Raw genomic sequence first — 23,218 nt, 5'->3', positions numbered from 1 at the left:
TACTCATGTTCTCGTTTGATGGAAAAGGTCTCCGTTTTGGGATTTGGGGAGAAATTAGAGCAGCGGAGCGAGTGTTTGCTGCTTCCGTTCCTTCATTTAGGCGCTCCTGCCGATGCTCAGGAAGAAGAAGAAAATTGTTGGAAACAAAATAATGCAGCATGTTCTTTTGTCTTCTTTTTCACCTCCTTCTGGAGACTTGTTTCAGGAGTTTAAAAATTTAGGGAAGGGGTTTTTTCTTCTTTTTTTTTTTTTGACAAAACACTACTATATTCAAAAATGCCTGATTGAGGGCAGTCTTTCTTGCACTTCCCTATATTACACTAAAGTGAAAGTTGGTACACTTCTTTAGAACCTAGATGCTTACCAAATCTACAAATTTGAAGATGTGTTCTGTATTTGCGGAGAATAATTCTTGAAAATTGCCTCATTTGAGACTTGGGGCATTTTCGAAAAATTTTTAGGAAATGGCAACTTCCTCACAGTGGCAGAAATAAGCCTCACGTATTGTTTCTCACATAAACTTTTAGCATGCAGAATGCATCCATCATGGATGTAATCTTTCATTCCCACGGAAAAAATTACTGATCTTGATAGGCCTCGGACATAATTTTTTCCTGGAAAATATGTGAGGTGTAAAAATGCTAAACTTATACGAACATGATAGAAATAGAATCTACTTTCAGGAGACATTTTTTCCAACACAAATACTTTGTGTGGATAATGTGAAAAAAATTGGCACACACAAAGTTGAATATTTTGAAAAAAATATATATAAAGAGAATATGTCTAGGAGGAAAAATATAAAAAACATTCTGGAATGTTCAAAAAGTTTCCAATTTATTTAGTTAGTAGCCACCAAAAGTTTGAGTTGATAACACAAAAAATTTTCCAGCTAGAAATTTTTTTTACTTTACATGAAGAAAAAAAGCTGTTTTCAAAGTGTGTTTGATATAAATTTTTCACAGCGAGTAAAAAGTTTTCAAAGTAAAATGTGATGTATTAAATGTACCTTGATAAACTTATTTTTCTACATTATTAGCTAGAGCTAAAAATGTTTCTAAAAAAGCAGAAAAAAAATTGCAGAAGCACAGAAAGTATATCTGCCATACCATTTCTGACAATCTACTCACATGAGAATTACAAAAGACAATACAGTGGTACCTTTTTATAGTGATTGATTAAAATGATCTGACATAGCCAAAATTTTTACTTAAAACTTCTGAAAACCGACACTTGAGAAGCAAAATTTAATCAGCCAAACAGTAACTGGGAGACACTTTTCCATAGTTTTGAAGCTGCTCGCGGTGACTGCAGAGGCCACATAAAACAAAGTGGCAAAGGGTGGTCTAAGTTGGCTTGCGTGGCAGGTCGAACGCCAGATAGGGTGGCTTCCCTGCATTGCAGTGGTAATGCGTTGTAAAAAATAGACACAAGTTATAGCCTTTGTCACTACCTCTGCTCCTTGACAGTCGACATGAGCATAGGATGGCTGCTGGAAATCTACGAGAACCTACCTTGTCGCTGGTTCCGAGGTACTCAAGTGCGAGAGACGCAAATGGGTGCTGACCACCTCGCTACCAGTTGTTTTCGCTATTATATCTCTTGTGACACTGTTGGCAAAAGTGAGAAGGGAAAGCCTGCCACCCTATCGAGCACTTGGCGTTTGGCAGTTCAATATATCCATTTTATGGCAAACCGCATTTAATATATAAAGAAATACATATGTTTGTTGAAAATGCTTAGGAACACTTTGATATAGCCAATAAATTCATAATATCCGTGTTTGCTATAAAGAGGCAGATATTTCAGATGATTTAGGACCAGTCTGAAGACATCCACAGCTTTCGCGAACAGCTTTTGGCTATTACAAAGCATTAATCCGAGGTCAGTACCCTGATTTATGGTGGGTCTGGAGTCTATTCTTTTTTTTTTTTTTGGCCAGGCGAAAGCAAATCTTACCCATATGATATTGATACATTACAGAAACCAGAGAGATCATTCATTACTTCAGTGCAATTCGTAAACTGGCTCCATGAGCAAAAAAGCAGAACAGAAACGGAAAATGAAGCCTACGAGTGAACAGGGGCCCACGTTTCATGCTGAGGTTGCGCAGTTTCTTCATCAGAGTAAAAAATTCTGGCATTGTAATTTCATCAGAGTCACTGCTGCAGATGCAACAGAATCGCGTAAAGCGGGATTTTTCTGAGCACGCTTTCCCTGCGGCTGACGCCGTCCCACGAGCGCGCTACTCCAGAGCTTCAACTTCAAAGGCGTCTCAAAAATCGCCACCTTGAAGGAAAAATACAAACTGTGCAGGAGACTGAAGTAGAGTGTCTAGACAACAAACTAGATAGCGCAAAAAATCCTCAAGGGCCTAGGCAGCGCTGAAATCTCTTCGAATCCGTCGATCACCGGTGATCGATGCGTAATGGTGTCGTAACAAAAGAGTTGTGAAATTGAGCTGTGCGCTAAAACTGCCTCAGTCATGACGTCGTTTATAATTTTTTTTCTCCTGAAGTATCAGCATTTTCACAGAATTAAACTCACTATTGCCCTACTGAATAAGTTTGCATAATATATAAAATAAGTGATAAAATTAAAAATCTGAATTATTTAGGCAGTTTCTCTCGTGGAATCATCCGCGAGTAAAAATTGTATGTATTTCCTCATCCTGCTTTCAAAAATTCAATTAGTTCCAATATTGTAAGAAAATAAGCCTACTTAAATAATTTCTTACGGGTCATTAAGGGAGGACGTGGCTTTTGGCTTTTCAAATCGCTAAAATCTTGTAAAAATTTGAATTTTTTAAAACTCCAGGTTTCATATATGTAATACCCCTCTCACACGGGCAAGTTTAGTGACACTTTAACGAAGTGCACTTCTCCAGAACGAGTGACACTTTCGGGGTGTGCTGCTACACGGAAAAATAAAGTGTCATTCGGAATTGATGGTGGTGACGATGGCTTTTCAAGTAAGGCACAAAAAATATTACTTTTCGCGCTTCAAAGCTTTAATGTACAGTTAATGTACAGTAGATTGCAAACTGCAAGCACTTTTTTATGATTATCAAGGAGCTTTGTGCAATATTGTGACTGTTGCACCATCACACCGAAACGGTTGCAGATGGTTGCTACCATGGTTGCTACGGTCGCCATGCTAGCCGCCATAGCCATACCGCTGCGGCTGCCTAAAAAATTATTGCAGCTGAAAACAAGAATGTCGGAATATGTGCAGTATATATATTTAATGGCAACGCAAATAAGTTTGCATGAACAAGAGGGCAAAAAAAAAATTAGCTGCGTTCAATAAAATGCCATTTTTATTGCCGACGTTGTATTCTAATTTCGAAACGCTGCTACCGAGGCTATACACTTCGCCCCTCGGGAAAAGTGAAGTGAGTTCCCCAAACTCACTTCTTGCCGAGTGCGTTCAGCAGCGAGTGTCATTAAAGTTCATCGTGTGACACGATGCGAATGACACTACAGGCGAGTGTCACTCGTTGAAAATGACACTAAACTTGCTCGTCTGATAGGGGTATAAGTCCTTTTTTGTTATATCGTAAAATTTTTCCCCGAAAAGAGCCCAGAAGCTACCTTAAAATAAGTTTTTGTAAGCGTAGTTAGCCTAAAACTGGATGAAATCTCCATGAAGTGCCAGGTTTGTTCGAATGTTTCTAAAGCGAAGCGAATAGTTCGAATTCAAAATGTAGTACTAAAAGGGGGGGGGGGGGGGGGGGGCTCATTAAAGCTTGATAGCATATGTCAGAAGACATGGTTTGCAGAATTTATTAAGGCGAATTAAGTAAAAAGAATGAAACAAAATAAAAATAATTGCTTTCAAACTTGCATTAGGCAATGATCGAACAGCAGCAAGCCATAGTTGTGGGGTTTAAAATTGAGGAGATAAATCCGTTCTCCCCGTTTAACCGCGGCTGACACAGTTCAAGACCACGCGGACCTCACCCTGTAGTCGCGAGCGCACGGCGACCACGGCGGGCCTTGCTCTGCGGGAACAAAGGAATGACACACTGGTTGACACAAACAAGGCATTTATTGCTATAACAACAATAACGCCAGCTAGCAACAAAATACACTGAGGAATCGAGGATGTCCGACTCACCAGCACGGTTACGAGCGAACGTTTGCCCACGCTAGTGCAAGGGAAAAGCTCCGAGGCCGGACGGGACGGGTTGGTGGGAGCATGTTGCGACCATGAGGTGCCCGCGGCGAAGAGCGGAGCGGCCCGCGAAACGTCCGCATGCTTCCCTGGTCCCGAGCAGAAGAGAACCGGCTATCCCCCGCACGCACGCTGCAAAACGCCATTCGTGGCACTGGTGTCACTGCGACGCGAGCGCCCTCCCCTGTTAAAGTAACACAACTAAGAGGAGTGCGTTTCGGGGGAGCTAACCACAGGGAACTAGTGCATTGCGGGAAAGCGAACTCAGGGGACGAAGGCGTCCCCACAAAGTGCACTAAGTATCATAGCCTCAAGCCCGTACCATGCAGTTTTTTACATGCTGCTGATTTTAAATATAAAGGTTTCTGACACATTTCTGGATGCGTCGCATCTGATGATGCAGCTTCTCCTACCTGATACTTCACGCATGTGATTGAGCGGTAGAACAGCTGCCGGAGAAGGCTATGGTCTGAGTTATTCGTTATGCGAAAGATCTCGGCGAAAGTAGTGCGCACACGCCGGAATCTGCATGCAACACGCCACCGTACGCCAATCAGAGGACGCTGTACCCACGAGTTCTGTGATGGGTCCTTCCGTAAAGCAACCTTGTAGCCATGCTCACAGCAATGTGCGTTGTGCTGCTCCGGACAGAGGCGCGTTGTCAGCATTGCCCAGCACGAAGTGTAAGGAGGTGCGAGCACACGGTCTCACACCGCTGCATTAAGTCGCGAGTGCACGTATATTTAGTGAGCAGGTTTAAATAGAAATTTTTACAAGGCGAGTACCATCGACTGCTTCATCCAGCAGCTTATTTTCCTGAATTCTAGAACTTCAAAATACTTAAAAATATCCTGGGTTTCTGAATATTGCTATTCGTTTTGAAGACTGAGTGGAATATTGCATCAGTCACTTCGATATTCGAAACGTTCGGATATTCGCACAACCTTAGTTTTTTTACCTGACGGCCCTACTTGCAGAAACCATAGCACAACAGTGGCTTCACGAATTTGCATGCAAATTGTAGCATTGTATTCTCTGATAAATTTTTCATGCAGTGAAGTTCCTGTATTTTTGAATTACATGCTCATTTTTTGTTCCGTCACTAATTTCACATGACTATAATGAATGTATTATGCAAGCATTGATATGACATTCTGTGTAGGTAAACTTATGCCACTAAAAATATTTGGAAACATTCACTGCATCAATCATTCCTTTGGGTAAAACTTAAAAGTAATGGCAGATTGAAGCCTGAAGGGCGGCCGGATTTTAATCGGCGATTACTTCACTATTTCAAGTGCTAGCCCAAAAAGACTTCGCATGTTTACCTGCAAGTTTCACACATTCGACCCTCTTAAGCTCGTTGATTTCTAAAATCTGCAGTTTCCCTTTAACTCTCTTGCCACTGCACCCTAGGCCATCTGTCATATAAAACCGACGTCTTAAACCTGCTGCCAAGAATTCAAGTCGGTGCTGCTGGACAATCTGCGCCATCTAGTTTGCTTCTGTAAGACCAACTGTTTGGTTTCAGTTTTTTTTTTTTTTTTCCCATTTTCTAGCGAAGGGAGGCGACGTAAAAAATTAAATTTTGGCCTGATGTAGTCAGACGGTCAACGATCATGGCGTCAGTTTTGCCGTGTGCTTCTCAAAGGCGAAGGGCTGCATCGAGCTCTTTAGTTGGTCCTGATGAAGTTTTTTTTTTTTCTAGAGCAGCAGTGGTGAGTTAGACAACAACTTGAAATTATCGTGTTTCAGTTCTGATAGCAAGACATTGTCTCAGGGGCCTTGGACATCGGCACGTGTTCTTTTACTGTTCACGGTCTGTTTTACGTAGTGCACTTGATGAGTGGTTTTATTTAGTGTTTTAGAGCCTTCGCAATTTACTGCAAAGACATTTTACCGGTTTGCGCCAGCAGAATTTTCGTTATGATGTCGAAGAAGACCATGCCCCCTTTTCACCCATAGAACCCATTCTCTACCAACTGAAAAAAAAAAGGGAACTGCAAGCCCTGCTACAAACGGCAACAATAGCACTCACAACAAGCGTAATGTGCAACACATTCCAGATCTATCTCCACTTCAAGACCTTGCGCAACTGCTTTCTCTTGTGGCACAGCAGTCATATTTTCCAACTTGAAAGGCCACGGAAAGTGCGGTGCATTATGTATGCAGCTGAAAAATGACGAGAATGGTAGCTAAGAACATGTGCAGTGTTTTGTATATTTCTTTTTTGTGTGTGTGTGATTGACTTCTAGCTCACTGCAGCGGCTTATTTTTGTTTTGCTTGTATTGTTTCTTGTTATCAGCATATATAACCAGTTATTTTTCCAAAAGTTTTGCATACACAGCTGGCATTCCCTTTTTTTTTTCGTTTGGAAGTATAATTATGTGCAGTGCATTCGACTCTCCTTGAATAAATAATTTTCAATTTAAAGCACTCAAAATCTTATCATTTTTTTGCAGCAGGGATCATTTTTTTGCAGCAGGGGAAGAGTTTATGTAGGCTGCCTCCTCTTGAAGTTTATCACTGTTGGAGTTTTGAGAATTTGCAACTGCGATCAAGACAATGGCCGAGTGACGAGTTTCTGTATGCATGCTTAAAACACCTGTGTGTTTTCACATCTGCAGTCATTCATTCTTCTGAAACTTTGTGTCAGTACACGAATGGACATTGAAATCATTATGTTGCTTTTATTTTCACTTAGTATTCATTAATTCGGGCTCCACTTCTTTTAAAATTAAGTTCTACAAGAAACCTTGGCTCTACTTGCAAGCAGAATTTTGCTTGAAATTGAAACCACTGAAAGGCGAGTCAGTGCAGAAGTGGTATCTTTTACTCATTGGAAAATGACTTTATCTTGTGTGCGAAGGGTCTCATGGTGCTAATGGATGTGTTATACAATTTCAGGGACCCATGTGTGACCTGCTGTGGTCGGATCCGGACGACCGTGGTGGCTGGGGGATCTCCCCCCGAGGTGCTGGTTACACCTTCGGGCAGGATATCTCTGAGACCTTCAACCACAGTAATGGTCTCACCCTGGTGGCCCGAGCACATCAACTTGTCATGGAGGTGAAAACTCTTCACGTGCTGAGCTGCTCACTGACTGGTTCTGTGATTGGGATATGCTTCAGCAGCAGACGCACACAGGCAACGATGGGGAAATAGAACAAAATCTCCAGCAGGCGATCGATATTGTTCCTAGAATACGCGGAATGGGCAGGGTTAAAATGCTCTCCAAGCAAATCCGAACTTCTGGTGATCCGTGGGGTGAGCAAGCGCGATCCCAATGCAGGAGACATTCTCATACAGGTAAATGAGACACCAGTAACCAGAGTTGACAAAATCAGGGTCCTAGGCCTTATAATGCAGGACAGTAAAACACAGAGGCAGTAAACAGACTTAAGTCGACATTTAACATGACAACCAGGCTCATAAGGCGAACAGATAACGGAAGACAGGGAGTCAAAGATCTCTGCCAAATTGTTCAGGCTTTTGTGATAAGCACAATAGTTTGTGCCATCCCCACTTCAAGCTAGGGCTGGTGGAACAGAACAAAATAGACAGGATCATTAGGCAGGCATATAAAGCAGCCTTGGGGCTGCCCCACTGCATTGTAATCACATTCCGAGAATTTATTTTCAGTGCATTTGTCCAGTTTTAAGATTCTCCTTCAGTATCCCTTTAAGGAGGCTTGCAACCTCCCGGGGAGTAAGATCCTGAGCGACCTAGGACTACATGATAGAATCCCGGGAAGAAACACACTGGCAAAATTATTGACTGAAGTGAGGAAATTATTCACTATTAAACCAATTCCAAAAACCATGCACCCTGCTTTTCACGAAGGCAGGAGGAGAGCCAGAGCAAAGGCCCTTGAAGCCAAGCTAGAGAGCTCGGAATACACAGCCTATGTAGACGCAGCGGAATACGAAGGAGGCGACTCCTTTGTGGTCGAGGGCGTGAACGACTCGAGTGAAACATTAACGGCCGGTTTGGCTAAAACAAAACTGGGACAGTGGAGGAGGCAGCTGTTGCCATGGCAGTGGCCAGCACCGAAGCAGTCACCATAATTAGCGACTCCAAGGTGGCTATAAACAATTTCGCATGGAGTATGATCTCCCAGGAGGCAGAACGAATCCCAAGACATCAAGACTGGAGCCAAAAAGAGGTGGAACTAATATGGGTGCTGTCACACTCGGGGGAACATGGGAAACGAGTTGGCTCACAGTATAGCTCGAGGTTATGTCAGCCGAGCAGTGAGCCGGGTTGAGTCCCCAAATTTCACAAGAGATGCATTCATATCCTTTCACGACTACACCAATCAGTTTAAACTGGAAAGGAGGCTCTATCCGCCACCAGACAAAAAGCTCAACAAAAGCCAGGAGGTAGCGTGGTGTCGGCTCCAGACGCAAGCCTTCTTTAGTCCTTCGAGACTAGCACACATGTATCCAATGCAATACAATCCGATTTGCAAATAATGCAGCGAGATAGCCGGATACGACCACATTCTGTGGAGCTGCAAAAAGGCGCCACCACCGGCGGACCTACTACCAGTCCCTTCTCTAGAGCGGTGGGAGGCTATACTGGCCAGCTCAGACCTGTTGACGCAAGTCCAGGCCACTGAGTGGGCTCACGAAGTCGCCGAGAGCCACGGGCTCGAAGCCATCTAGTATAGTGCCCACTAGGGCTCAGTGCTGGCAATAAACGTTTTCCAATCCAAATGTGAGCATTGCACCCTTATGCATGAACAGTTTCCATTGTTGCTTCATTTTCTTTTTTTAAGCTGTGCCTGCTCATAAAGCAAAAGAGTACTGAATCTTCCCAAGATCATATTACAAGCTGAGAGCAGATCATATGACATTCAGAGCTTCACACAGGGTGAGGAGCTAAAATGTTTATTGAATAGTCATAGGATAGAATATAAAGGGTGAAGTGACAATCTGCCCCCTCTCTCGTTGCTACAACGCATTCATGTGACCCCATTGCAAACTCCTTGCAACCTACAGAGGCATTGGATGCCTGCTAGACAGCGTCACAGCATTGTTATGACCTTTTGGCAGTGTTTATGCCCACAGTAAGACGTTGACCAGCCTTAGCACTTTCATTGAGCAGTGACCCCACTCTTACGCCAAACTGGTACGAACTCACTAATTTTTGATTTTGGCGGTGCCATGCGCTGGCTATCCAGGCGGATATAACCGTAGTTCTCGGCGTCATTTCAAAATGTTGAGGCCTGTTGACGCCCATTTATAACAAACATGACTGTCACTCGTCATCCGTTCCTTATGTCCCGAATTTTGCAGCTAATGGGGGGGGGGGATTGGACGCCGCAACACGGGCTTCCATGGTGTACCTGTTACGCCATATATGCGCGAGCCACCTTCGGTCCGGCGAAGTTTTGGCAAGCGTTTTTCAGTCGCTGCCAGTTTCTCTTTTACTTGCAAAACACGAGCAGCAGACACGTTAAGGGGACTGGGTAAGCCCCATCTTTCCCGTGTATTTTGGGGCATATTGTGGTGCACTTTTCTCGGCTACTAAAAAATAAAGCGGCAAGATATTTACATCATTTTCTTGGGAATTTCATCTTCTAGCTGCTGTACCAAAGTTATTTTGGTATACGAGAAATGAAATTATTAGTGATTTTTTACTTTCTAGACACTAATTTTGACCAAATTTTGTACATTTTTATTTTAAAATAAACAATGTTAATCGCACGCTGATAATTTTGGTGTAGTAAATTGCCACATATATGTACTGTATGCACAGAAAAAATCTGCTTGATATCTATTGTCATTTCGAAAATAATGGTACCGACATAACAAAAAATCTTGTTTTGAGAAAACAGTTTGTAAACAAAACCTTCGATCCCAAGATTTCAACTTAGCCAACTTATTTTGACCACTTTATTCAGTAGGCACCAGCTGCATAGTCATCGTCTAGGTCAGCTTGACGCTTCTTTTCCTGCCGTTTAGCTTCTCGTGCCTGTTTTGTCACTTGCTGCGTAGCTCGATCAGAGAAGTAAACTCTGCTTCAGCCAACGGACAGTGTTGCTGCCCGGTCTAAGTCCGCGTGCCTCAAGAATCTTAGTTCTTGCGATGGCACCATCATTGAAGGTCAGAACAGCATCTGATGTAGCAATCTTCAATGTCTTTAGGCCCACAAAGACATTTTTTGGAGCACACTCCCATACGACGTTGTTGAAGGAGTCGTTTGGGTTCTGGGTTCGTCCTTGCAGGCACTTCGATAGAAGCTCTGGCTGTGAAAGCTGCCGATAGATGGGTTTTAGGGCCTCCCAGACAGGTGAAGGAAGACTGTCTTTGTGCACAAAAGGTTTGCCTTCATGCACACATTTGTTATATGCACACCAGGTGCCAGGCCCCTTTGGACATAATCCGTGGCAAGGGTCCTTGTGAGATGATGAAATGTGAAAATATGTTGCCCAAACGGCCTTCCGCATTTCTTCCAAGTTGCCGATATTTCTTCTTATGGCCAAGCCATAGTAAGTTTGAAGCTTGTCTATGACTGCGTCTGTTAGTCTTCCTCGGCCGGCGAGTGTTTTCCCATCAGATAACTTTTCTGTCATCTTCTCTTTTTTTACTCGTCTCAATCTCGTGCCCATTCTCTTTTGCACCTGTCCCGTGCATTCTAGCTTAGTAATTTCAATGGTTTCTCCATATGGCTTTGCTGCCTTCTCCGCCAGAAACGCTTTACTGTCACCGTCTCCGAGATACTTGACGTATCGCACTCCACGGCGTTCTTCACTGCTGCCGAAAATTTTCACTGCATCTGAAACTTCCATGCCACCGCTGGTTCCTTGGTAGATACGCTGGCAAGCTTTTTCGTGGTGTGGATCACTACATCCCTTCATCGAGTTGCACAAACGACGGTGTTTTGCCATGACTGCCTCATCAATAACATGTCTGGAGTCAACGCTAGTTGCCGAAACAATGCCATTGTTGGAAGTGTGACCTCGTTTTTTCCAACTTCCATCTAAGGTAACTGCGATGTTGTCTTTGTCATTCAACTGCACAGCCTCTTTGGCAGCACGTTGCGTCAGATCCTTAGCTGCAGCTTCAATATGGACTACGAGCTCTTCATTGTATCTTGAAAACTTCGTTGGCGGCTTTGGGAGATTCAGCATAGCACATAGCACACTTCCAGCAGCTGCTCCTTTGCCAGTGCATCTCAAGGCATCATCATCATCAGACTGACTACGCCCACTGCAGGGCAAAGGCCTCTCCCATGTCTCTCCTATTAACCCTGTCCTTCGCCAGCCGCGGCCACCATATTCCCGCAAATTTCTTAATCTCATCCGCCCACCTAAATTTCTGCCACCCCCTGCTACGCTTGCCTTCTCTCGGAATCCGCTCCGTTACCCTTAAGGACCAGCGGTTATCCTGCCTACGCATTACATGCCGTGCCCAAGTCCACTTCTTCCTCTTGATTTCAACTAGGATATCATTAACGCGCGTCTGTTCTCTCACCCACTCCGCCCGCTTCCGATCTCTTAACATTACACCAATCATTTTTCTTTCCATAGCTCACTGCGTTGTCCTTAACTTAAGCTGAACCCTCTTTGTTAGCCTCCACGTTTCTGCCCCATAGGTGAGTACCGATAAGATACACCTGTTGTATACTTTTCTCTTGAGGGATATTGGTAAACTGCCATTCATGATCTGAGATAACCTGCCATATGCGCTCCACCCCATTCTTATTCTTCTAGCTATTTCCCCCTCATGATCTGGATCAGCTGTCACTACCTGCCCTAAATAGACATTCTCTTACTACTTCCAGCACCTGGCTACCAATTGCAAACTGGAGTTCCCTTGCTAGGCTGTTGAACGTTACTTTGGTTTTCTGAATGTTAATTTTTAGCCCCACCGTTCTGCTCTGCCTGTCTAATTCATTGATCATGCTTTGCAGTTCATGTCCTGAGTGACTTAGCAAGGCAATGTCATCAGCAAATCGCAAATTACTTAGGTATTCTCCATTAACTCTTATCCCCAACTGTTTCAATTTCAGGCCCCGGAATACCTCCTGTAAACAGGCAGTGATTAGCATAGGTGAGATCGTGTCTCCCTGCCTGACATCTTTCTTTATTGGAATTTTATTACTGACTTTATGGAGAACTATGGTAGCTGTGCAATCGTTATAAATATCTTCTAATATTTTCACATAGCACTCTTCTACACCCTGATTCCGCAATGCCTGCATGACTGCTGAGGTTTCTACTGAGTCGAATGCTTTCTCATAATCAATGAACGCTATATATAGGGGCTGGTTATATTCTGCGCATTTCTCTATCACCTGATTGATTGCGTTAATATGGTCCATTGTCGAATATCCTTTACGAAAGCCTGCCTGGTCCTTTGGTTAATTGAAGTCTAAGGTTGTCCTGACCCTATTAGCGATTACCTTAGTAAATACCTTGTAGGCAACAGACAGTAAGCTGATCGGTCTGTAATTCTTCAAGTCTCCTTTCTTATGAATTAAGATAATGTTAGCGTTTTTCCAAGCTCTAGGTACACTCGAGGTCACAAGGCATTGCGTATACAGGGTGGCTAGTTTTTCTCGCACAATCTCTCCTCAGTCCTTCAACAAATCTGCTGTTACCTGATCCTCACCAGCTGCTTTCCCCCTCTGCATTGCTCCCAAGGCTTTCTTTACTTCCTCCTTCGTTATTGGTGGGATGTCCCATTGCTGTGTTCTACTGCCTCTCTCAGTAACATTCTGATTGCAATCGCTACTGTATAGATTTGTGTAAAACTCTTTGACTGCTTTAACTATCTTATCCATATTGCTAATGACATTGCCCTCTTTGTCTCTTATCGCATGCATCTGGTTTTTACCTATGCCTAGTTTTCTCTTCGCTGCTTTTAGGCTACCTCCGCTCTTTAGAGCATGCTTGATTTTCTCCATGTTAAACTTCCTGATGTCGGCTACCTTGCGCTTATTTATTAACTTCGACAGCTCTACTAGCTCTATTCTATCTATGGAGTTAGATGTCCTCATGCTTTGCCGTTTCTTAATCAGATCCTTAGTCTCCTGAGATAGCTTCCCGGTATCCTGTTGAACCATCCTACCGCCTACTTCTACGGCACACTCCATTGTGATATCTGTGAGACGATTGTTCATTGTTTCACCATTACGGTCATCATCTTCAGTTAAAGCGGAAAATCTGTTGTGCAGCAAAATCCTGAATTCCTCTACTTTCCCTCTTAATGCTAACTCGTTAATAGACTTCTGCTTCACTAATTTCCTGCGCTCCCTTCTAAAATCTAAGCTAATGTGAGACCTTACCATTCTGTGGTCGCTACAATGGACCTTTCCGAGGACCTCCACATCCTCTACGATGCCAGGCTGAGCGCACAGTATGAAGTCTATTTCATTTTTAGTCTCACCATTGGGGCTCTTCCACGTCCACTTCCTGTTGGCTCGTTTGCGGAAGAAGGTATTCATGGTTTGGTTTGGTTTATGGAGTTTAACGTCCCAAAGCGACTAAGGCTATGAGCGACGCCGTAGTGGAGGGCTCCGGAAATTTCGACCACCTGGGGTTCTTTAACGTGCACTGACATCGCACGGTACACGGGCCTCTAGAATTTCTCCTCCAAAGAAATTCAACCACCGCGGCCGGGTTCGAACCCGCATCTTTCGGGTCAGCAGCCGAGCACCATAACCACTGAGCCACCGCGGCGGCAGAAGGTATTCATGATCCGTTAATTATTTCTATCTGCGAACTCTACAAATAACTCTCCCCTGCTATTCCTAGAACCTATGCCATAGTCACCTACCGCCTGGTCTCCAGCTTGCTTCTTGCCTACCTTCGTATTGAAGTCGCTTATCAGTATAGTGTACTGTGATTTTACTGCGGCCATTGCCAATTCCACGTCTTCGTAGAAGGGTTTCAACGATCTGGTCATCATGGCTCGATGTGGGCGCGTAGGCCTGAACCACCTTCAGCTTATACCTCTTATTAAGCCTAATTACAATAGCTGCCACCCTCTCGTTAATGCTATAAAACTCCTCTATGTTGCCAGCTATATCCTGATTGATGAGGAATCCCATGCCTAGTTGTCGTCTATCTGCTAATCCACAATAGCACAGTACGTGCCCGCCCTTTCAGAAGTATGGAACTTATGTGAGGCTGCACTGGCTAAACAGTTCAACCTGTAGGCATTGACAACACCCACACGTTCGGCAGCGTTCTCCTCAAGTTGCATGTCTCCGCCACATAATTTGCACGCAGAACTTTGTGCAATTATGCTGAAAAATATGTTCATGTCCACAACAGCATAGCCGGCATCACACACACTTGACGTTTCTTCTTGCAGCGATGCACCAATCTTTGATCTCGAGGAGCTGATTGGGTTCGCTGTTGGCATTCCAGTGCCTTGCGAAGAACTCCTTTGTTGACCTTCTGAAGTACACGCGGAAACGGCGCTTTTGAAATACCGTCGGTCTACCCGTCTTTTACCAGAGGTGGTTACCAGATGTACCACAAAACTCAAACACGGGCAATTACTGTTCCTTGTCGCAGAAGACGCCGCACATAAACGCAACCGAACGCTCAGCATATACTCAGAACAGCACCGCATGGCAAGATTTTTGTGCCGTGATGTAACGTTTCATCTTAATTCGAAGACATTTGCGGTCGAAGCATGCAGCTCGGGCAATATGCCATGGTACTTGAACAATGCGTTCTAACGCAGAATGATATCGCGTCACTTCACATGGGTGGATTGAGGCGCGATAAGACCTTTTATTGGCCACTGTGAAATAGAACATCTGTTTCTCTGTTTAAGGCCAGGGGCATAAGGAAAGACAGCAAGCGTTGACGCATTAGCATACGTCGCTCCTCTCAGATTCCCGAGATTCACTCTTAAAGACTGTTTCTCATGCAAGTGACTGAGTGCCGCGGCAAGGCGAAAAATTTTCATCTTGTTGGAACCTTATCGCTTTGCCCTCTCGATGGCCGTCACGGCCGCTCGAAATTTCTTTGCACCTGGCGGCAGAATTTGCCAACATTTGTTCGTGCAAGGCAGGACAATGCAGGGCTCGCGTGGAGGATTTCTTTGTGTGCTTTCTGTCGCATACATGTATCACCCATCATTTTCAGGTTATATGCAGAAAATTTTTGGCGCTTATTTAGAGCATTTGCGATGAAGATCGGGGCTGTGTGGCGCGTTCTCGCACTCTGGCTTCTGGACTTTGCATTCAGTGCAACCCAGCACTGCTTCCGGGCACGTTCGACCCATCCGAAACCCAATGCCATAGCCATAATGCGCATTTTACTGCCGCATCGACCTCATTCGTACTCGGTCAGTGGTTATTATAAATGGGTGACCCTGGTGCTCCGTCATTTGTAAAAAAAAAAAGAAATGAAATGCCATACATGGTGCAGGGTTAGTGTGATGCTTCAGCGAGCAGAGGAACTGATCGTGACTGGCCTGGCTCTCAGGGATATGGAAGCGATACGTCTTACTGCTTTTGACTAAGGAAAGCACAAGTGCCAAAGAAAATGTGGCAGGACTGGCTCACATTACTAAACTGGAAAAGTTTTAATGTGGAACAAATGTGGAACAGTGAAGCCTGCCTCCTACCATTAGAGTGGGCCCCACTTGGGACCGCCCGCCGCGGTGGCTGAGTGGTTATGGCGCTCGGCTGCCAGCCCGAAAGACGCGGGTTCGATCCCGGCCGCGGCGGCTGAATTTCAATGGAGGCGAAATTCTAGAGGCCCGTGTACTGTGCGTTGTCAGTGCACGTTAAAAAGAACCCCAGGTGGTCGAAATTACCGGAGCCCTCCACTACGGCATCCCTCATAGCCTGAGTCGCTTTGGGACGTTAAACCCCAATAAACAAACCAAACCACCTGGGACCGGGAAGTTTGAAATTGCCTTTTTTGTGTCCAACTACAGTTAGCTGAAGTAAAAGTTGCATGTGTTTGGACTTTGAAAGAGTGCAGTTTAGCCATTCAAGTAGCCGACTGATTTTTCGGACTCTCTGAAGACTGTGCAAAAAACGGAAGCATCTAGTAGTCTGAAAAATTGAATTTCGCCACAAAAACCACTTTACGTCAGCTGGAGGAAGGGGTCAGTAGTTCTGTGCACATTCTGAAGCTTCACAAGACTAAATCTCATTGCGCGTAGTTTACATAGAAGACTGGCAGCGACTGATTTACGAGCTCTTTACTCGATGGCTACTGCTGTTTGCATGTCATGGACGAATGCATGGGTTGGGATGAAGTTCAGATGCGAAAGTGAACCCGTCACTGGTAGAACTGCGCTGGACCTGCTGTACGGAGGGCTGGAAATGAAATGTCGAAGATTGCAATAAAGATAAAAGAAAACCAACCAACAGCCGAGGCAAGCGCTCTGTCAGTGTCTGCCATTGTAATTAGGCTTAGTGACTAGAGACAAAAACAAATCTTTGAACCAGCAATATTTTCTTTATGCTCTCTGTGGTGGCTTTCATATGAGGAGTGTTTTGCCTGTACTCAAACTGCCAGTGTTTTTACGGTGTTGCAACAGAACAGACCGGGGTTGCGGTGCGGTTTATTGTGGGTAATTGTGCCTTGCTTTGAAAAGCATCAACATTTTCTTCCACTCATTACCTTTGTGACGACGTATGCCTCGCTCGCGCTTTGCTGCTGCCTGTTCGCATAGTCGGTGTAAAAAGGACTCAACACAGATGAGTTCAGAACTCAAGTATGTGCTGTGGATGGCATCTGAGAACAGTATGAGCTCACAACCATGCAAAGAATATCAACCTTGACGTTTAAGAGTCTTAACTTTTGCTTGAATTCTGCATTATTTGGCTAAATTTTTGATCCTCCGTGAAGTCCGATTAACAAAGTACGTACTATGTACTAGGGCCGTGCGAACAGTGAAATTTTCTAATTCAAATCGAATATAAATATGAGGGAAAAATGGCTTCGACTGTCAAATATCTGTTGAGTAAGGAAAAAATATTTCAGAAACAAGATAAGCAGACAAATGTTGTTGCCCTTATTGTATTTTTTAAAATAGTGTATGGTCTTTGAAACTGAACAAAAACGACTGACCGAGCACCGTATAAAAAAAGATGTGCACAGAAATTTATACTACTTGATTGGACAGCGTAACAGTATGCAACCTGTAATTTGTCATGCGAAATGAAATCCATGAAATGACACGACTGGCAAATAAAAATAACATGATGGCTAGTAAAACCTTATTATTTTGGATTTCAAGGCACCAGAAGATAAGCTCGATTTATCCGAAGGTTGGTTTATAAAGGGGCCCAGAAACACAATCTTAGTTGACTGTACTGCCTGTTGATCGCATACAGTGAGTTACAATAGTGTTATTAGCGTTGGTAATACCGCATATATTCCGTTTTTTAATAGTTTAATGTCCTCCCAAAAACAAATTCATGGCTCTGATGATGTCCCCACACAGTGGCGGGTTTTAGCAGCGGATGTGACATCACCTGGCATGAGCTTGATGATTGGACAAACAGTTAATATACTGCAAATTGCGTGAATAAATAGAGACACATTTTGTCACCTGTCGGTGTTTTATACTAGATCAGCAAAAACAACTTGTTTGTCTAAGATAAAAGCCCTGCAAAGCAAGTAAAATAAAAATACACCACCAGGGGCTCTGGCATGGAAACAACGCTGCCAATCTCAGCAAGAACGAGTTACAGAGAGCAGGCAACCATGGAGTGCAAACTTCCGCGACGTGCTCTGGCAGGCTGTTTTGATTGGTTGCGCCAGGTGCCGTCATTGGGAGAGCGAAATAGGAAACAACGCTGCCAATCTCAGCAAGAACGAGCTACAGAGAGCAGGCAGCCATGGAGTGCAAACTTCCGCGACGTGCTCTGGCAGGCTGTTTTGATTGGTTGTGCCAGGTGCCGTCATTGGGAGAGCGAAATAGGAGTGGGAAGCCCGGCCAAAATCGAGTTGAGGGCAGCGTTTTGTTTGCTTGTATTTTGACATTTCTTCATTGAATAACTCCCGTTCCTGTGCATCGATTCCTGTAATTCTTTTTAAGTCAGCATCTGTGTGACATAAAGAATCCACCTGAAGTATAGCCGGTATCCCCCCAAGCAGTGTTTCGCAGCCCCTTTAAAAAATGAAAAAATGCGGAGGAGCCTTATGACGAGGCTCCATCACACTAACACCAGAAACGCTGTGACGAGCGCACAGTTTCGCTGTGCTGGAAGATCAGGGGGTACATAAGTGAGGGGAACGCACATTGGCGTCGTAACGGTGAGACCGCTTCTACAAAGGAAAAGGAAATGACCAACGACACAGCAGTCACCACTGGAAACCGGCGTAGAGCTGGGTTCGGACAGGCGGCGAATGCGAAAAAAATTCCTGTTTCGAAAAAAATTACTGTTTGCTTTGGATAACAAAATCCACTATTCACACCAGCTTACTTGCTCATCTTCCAAGCTCAACTGGATAACGCTTTATTGCTATCCAGGTCAGGTGAAGCCTCTATTCTTGGGTGGATGATAATTTTACAGACACAGAAATGAAAATGATAACGGTAATGCATTCATGCATTAAAACTGCAGTTCAGAATGTAGTCATCTATTACAGTTAGCTTTCGGTTGCTAATGGATGTAGGCGTCGCTTCTCAGCTCTGGCTATTGGTGGCACCTTACAGCTTTGGAGGATGCTGGGAGAAGTGCAGGTAGATATAGCACAGTTTAAGATGTGTGCGGGCCCAATTGTCTTGCAAAACACAGTGGCACGGGCTGGGGCACTTTTTCTTTTATTAGTCTCACCATAGTATTAGTCTTCCTCAACAGCAGTGCTAAAGCATTGGTTATTGTTCAGTCTAGGTAAAGGTTACCGCTTGGCAGCCCAACAGTTTCATGCTGTTTCTGTGTAGTCTCATTGCATGGTGATGCATTGGGTGATTGAAAACACCTTATCTTTTAGGTGTGTTTTGCTCGTGCAAGTCTGGAATTGCCAGTGAATCTGTTGGTAGCTGGTAACTGTGAAACAGTACAAATCTCTTGTATTTGCTAGTTCATCTTGAGAATGTACAGTCGGGGACAAAAGTCTCTGGACCACGCGTTCCTCAAACGAAGCTTATAGCTCTACTCTCAGACAACGGCTGGAGACCGCAGTTGTGGAGATGAAAGAACAAAAATTAAACTTTTACCTCCACAAGTGTGGTCTCCAGCAGCCGACTAATAGCAGAGCTATCAGCTTCTTTAGAGGAACACGTGGTCCGGAGGCGTTTGTCCCAGACTGTACACCCTCTTTTGGCCTTGAAAGGTGGATGCATGGTGGTCTGCATTGTATGGCTACTTGTGTAGTTGTAGCTCTGTTGTTCATTTCTTGTGTAAATTGTTTGTGCAGGGTTACAACTGGTGCCATGATCGAAATGTGGTGACCATCTTTAGTGCTCCTAACTACTGCTACCGCTGCGGCAACCAGGCAGCCATTATGGAGCTGGATGACCAACTCAAGTACTCTTTGTAAGACCAAGCTGCATGTTTTTTCCTCTCAGAAGCATTGACATATTATTTATTTAGGTATTTTTGACCCTTTACTTGATGCTCATAATTAGCATAATCACAATTGGAAAAAAAGGGCTGGTTATCGACTTTTTGCTGTTTTTTTTTTCTTGGTGTATGCAACCGATTCCTTAGATAAACCTTTACAAGGCAGTGAGCAATAAAACTGGTGCATGGCGACTTCCATGTGTAATTTTCCCCGATACTTGTATTTATGAAAATTTGAAAGTAACATTTAGATATGGTTTTGATGTACAAAAAAAATTGCAACATGGCTGCTTTAGTAACCTGTGTTTCTTTATTTATTTGAAGTAAGGCAGTTTTTCTTTTCAAGGTCTAACTAATGGAAGCACATAAATCAATTTGCTGGTTTTTTTGTTTTTGTTTTTTGTATTGCCTCTTGAGCATGTAGGGATGTGAATTTCGTGCATCATGGAGAAGTCGCGGCATGTATAACATGTCCTTCACTTGGCTTAGGAACATTTCTGGTCTGTCTCAGCTCAGTGCTGTAATGAAGTTTTATGCAGGGTAAAAATTGTGTTTTCATATCGTAACTTATTTTTACACTTGAAATTCTTGTAGATTCTCACAAAGTTCTTGCTACAGAAAACTTGGCTTTAAAAAGTGCACGTATTGCACATTTATTATTGCAGAGCACAGGAGGGCTTACCTTTTGTTTTGCTATTTTGTAGCTGAGCCTCAACAATCCTTTTTTTTTTTCTTCTTCTTCCTCCAGCCTCCAGTTTGACCCAGCGCCCCGAAGAGGAGAGCCACATGTGACCCGCCGCACACCCGACTACTTCCTCTAAGCCCCGTATTGCGCCTCTAGATCTTTAACAAGTGTTTTGCTTGTGCGCCGGCCTCTCCCACCCTTCTGCTATTGCTACCTCCCTTCATAAGCACTGTCCTTTTGATTTCAGTCAGGCAACTTTGTCACTTTCTGTCAGTGATTTAATTACCTGCTGCAGATACGCCCATTCTCTAGCAAGCCAACTTCTCTTGCTTCCCTAGTGGCTGCTGTTTTTTGCAGTCACTTGAGGTCTGAAGCAAGCTACCGAAATACGGTGTCTCCCTTGACGAACCAGTGCAAAGGGGTGGGGGATTACTTCCATTCATCCCTCTTCCAGGTCATATTTTTTGTTGTTCTCGCATTGTTTTCCTGTCTTTTTTTTTTTTTTTCCCCGTAACACTCGGCAGCATTTTTAACTATAGTAGTGTTATGATGTGTTTTCCTTAGTACTGTATAAGAATGAACTTTTGGGGACTCCTGCATGCCGTTTCCCATGAGCCCTTCCCACCATGCCACCACCACCACCACCACCACCCTGCCTCATCATGTTTATTTGTTCTGCCTGTCTCTCATGAAAGTGTGGGAGCACATGCTGGAAAATTGAAGATGTGAGTAGTGGAGGTGGATCGTGTGCTGAAGCAAGACGGTGCAGTTAGAGAACTGCTATTCATGGAAAAAGGACAGCAGGTGGGATCTGTCCTTTTGTGGGAAGCATTTTGACTGTGCATGATTGTGTAAAAGTTGTTCTCACATTGTTTTCCTGTCTTTTTTTTGCATAACACTCTGCAGCATTTTAGCTGTAGTAGTGTTATGCTGTGTTTTCCTTAGTACTGTATAAGAATGAACTTTTGGGGACTCCTGCACGTGGTCCCCCATGAGCCCTTCCCACCATGCCACCACCACCACCCTGCCTCATCATGTTTATTTGTTCTGCCTATCTCTCATCAAAGTGTGGGAGCACATGCTGGAAAATTGAAGATGTGAGGAGTAGAGGTGATAGTGTGTTAATTGAAGATGTGAAGAGTGGAGGTGATAATGTGTTGAAACAAGACGGTGCAGTTAGAGAGCTGCTATTCATGTAAAAGGAACAGTGGGTGGGGTCTGTCCTTTTGTGGGAAGCATTCTTGACTGTGCGTGATTGTGTACAAGATTCCTCCAGGGGCCCAATGGAGAAGGTTAGCTGCTTTGTGAGGCAAACTTTTGTTTGCTATTTTCTCGCATTCAGTGGAACTGACATAACCAATGGTTAAACACTACAATCTTGCTGTAATAGGCAAAATGACTGCTGGTGGCATAGCTTCTTGTCATATACATTGTAGGAGTGCCATTAATGGATTGTTTACTGCGGGAGAAGCCTTTTTATTCTTTTTTTTTTCTTTTTAGCAGAAAGTGCCTGGGATTATTTAGATTGTTTTCAAGTTATTTATAAAGATAGGCGTAATATTTTGCTAAGCATTTTCACATTTTTGTGAATCGGAGCTGTATTAGTATTTACCTTTTCTTAGTTTGAACTCTCATTTACCCTTCAAAAGCCAGCAACCGTGCGGGATTAAAAGGCAATAAGTGTGTAATTTTGGTGTTTTGTTTGTCATGCACCTACATGCTGCTGACTTCAGAAAATAAAGGTAGGATTTGTTAAATGTTTTTTGTTTGTGTTATGGCACAGCAGAATTGTATACATTACATTGTTGACAGTTGCGTAGGATGGTGCACTTTTGTGTGTGTGAGCGTGTGTGTGATTATAAAGTAGGCTGTAAAAAATGCAGCTGTGACCTGTCTATAAAAAAAAATGAACTTAAGTGATCTTTGCACTGAAATGTACCGACACCGTAATAATCGTGAAAATGAAGGTGGTGTAATATTTTGGCTGTGCAAGTAGATATCCTGGCTGTTCAGGTACTTGTTAGAGATGGGCTTTTCTTATTTTTTTTTTCTAATGCTTCTGGAACAACATTATGAAGCATTGTAATAAAGGAAATAAAATTGACCCCTCATCTGTCCCTATATTCGTTGTTCTGATTACTTCAAGCATGTCAAACAACATTGGGGGAAAAAGTCCAGTGCGGTGGCTCAGTGCTCGGCTGCTAACCCGGAAGACGCGGGTTCGATCCCGGCCGCGGCGGCTGAATTTCTTTGGAGGAGAAATTCCAGAGGCCCGTGTACTGTGCGATGTCAGTGGACGTTAAAGAACCCCAGGTGGTCGAAATTTCCGGAGCCCTTTACTGCAGCGTGTCTCAAAGCCTGAGTCGCTTTGGGACGTTAAACCCCATAAACCAAACCAAGATATCGGTAGCGGGGAATGATAGCTGCAGGTCATGGAGGATCTGTGGCTGCCTCCGTATGGGCAGCCTGGGAGCAGTTGATACCCCGAGTCAACACATGTCAAGTGCGTGAATCTTGAGATGACTAATCCAGGAGATTATGGCAGGGCTACCCGAGAGCCACATGAGACACGCTGGTCTCCTAGGCATGTGTATTAACAGAAAAGGGACAAACAACTATGCTGGAGAAGCACAAAGTGTAAGCTGAACTTGTCGTCAGAGCCTTCAGAGAGGTATCTAGAAGGGGGGAAGGACTCCCAAAGTCCAGCAAACTAAGACTCACGCAGGCCTTCATCGAAATAAAAACCGAAGAAAAGGCATTAGATTCAATCATCAAAAAATGTGTAAACGAGCGCTAGGGCTGCCCATTTCCACGTCCAATGATACTGGAGAAAATGGGCCTGCATAACAATATTG

General features: G+C 43.9%; 2 protein-coding genes and 1 pseudogene across 5 annotated transcripts in view; 1 reads left to right on the top strand and 2 right to left on the bottom strand.

The window, feature by feature from the left end:
• Positions 1-22,484, top strand: part of mts (protein phosphatase 2 catalytic subunit mts) — a 41,092-nt gene extending 18,608 nt beyond the window's left edge. The window contains exons 4-6 of the mRNA XM_089583207.1: positions 7,085-7,246; positions 19,533-19,651; positions 20,427-22,484. Coding sequence (XP_089439333.1) covers positions 7,085-7,246; positions 19,533-19,651; positions 20,427-20,499 — 354 coding nt within the window. The 3' untranslated portion in view covers positions 20,500-22,484. The remainder of the gene's footprint in view (positions 1-7,084; positions 7,247-19,532; positions 19,652-20,426) is intronic.
• LOC149354235 (uncharacterized) overlaps positions 1-23,218 on the bottom strand; it is an 89,036-nt gene that overhangs the window by 8,292 nt on the left and 57,526 nt on the right. Inside the window, exon 4 of one of the 4 annotated variants that reach the window (XM_089583210.1) lies at positions 3,861-4,308. The exons of the other annotated variants lie outside the window; for them this stretch is intronic. Coding sequence (XP_089439336.1) covers positions 4,291-4,308 — 18 coding nt within the window. The 3' untranslated portion in view covers positions 3,861-4,290. Of the gene's footprint in view, positions 1-3,860; positions 4,309-23,218 lie in introns of those variants that run through there. 4 annotated transcript variants of the gene reach the window in all.
• Positions 9,492-11,486, bottom strand: LOC149354240 (uncharacterized; annotated as a pseudogene).

Source organism: Amblyomma mixtum, chromosome 3 (assembly GCF_055824585.1).
Source record: "Amblyomma mixtum isolate Tamu chromosome 3, ASM5582458v1, whole genome shotgun sequence".
In the NCBI taxonomy this organism is placed as follows: Eukaryota; Metazoa; Arthropoda; class Arachnida; order Ixodida; family Ixodidae; genus Amblyomma; species Amblyomma mixtum.
This window is presented reverse-complemented; position numbering and strand designations above follow the sequence as displayed.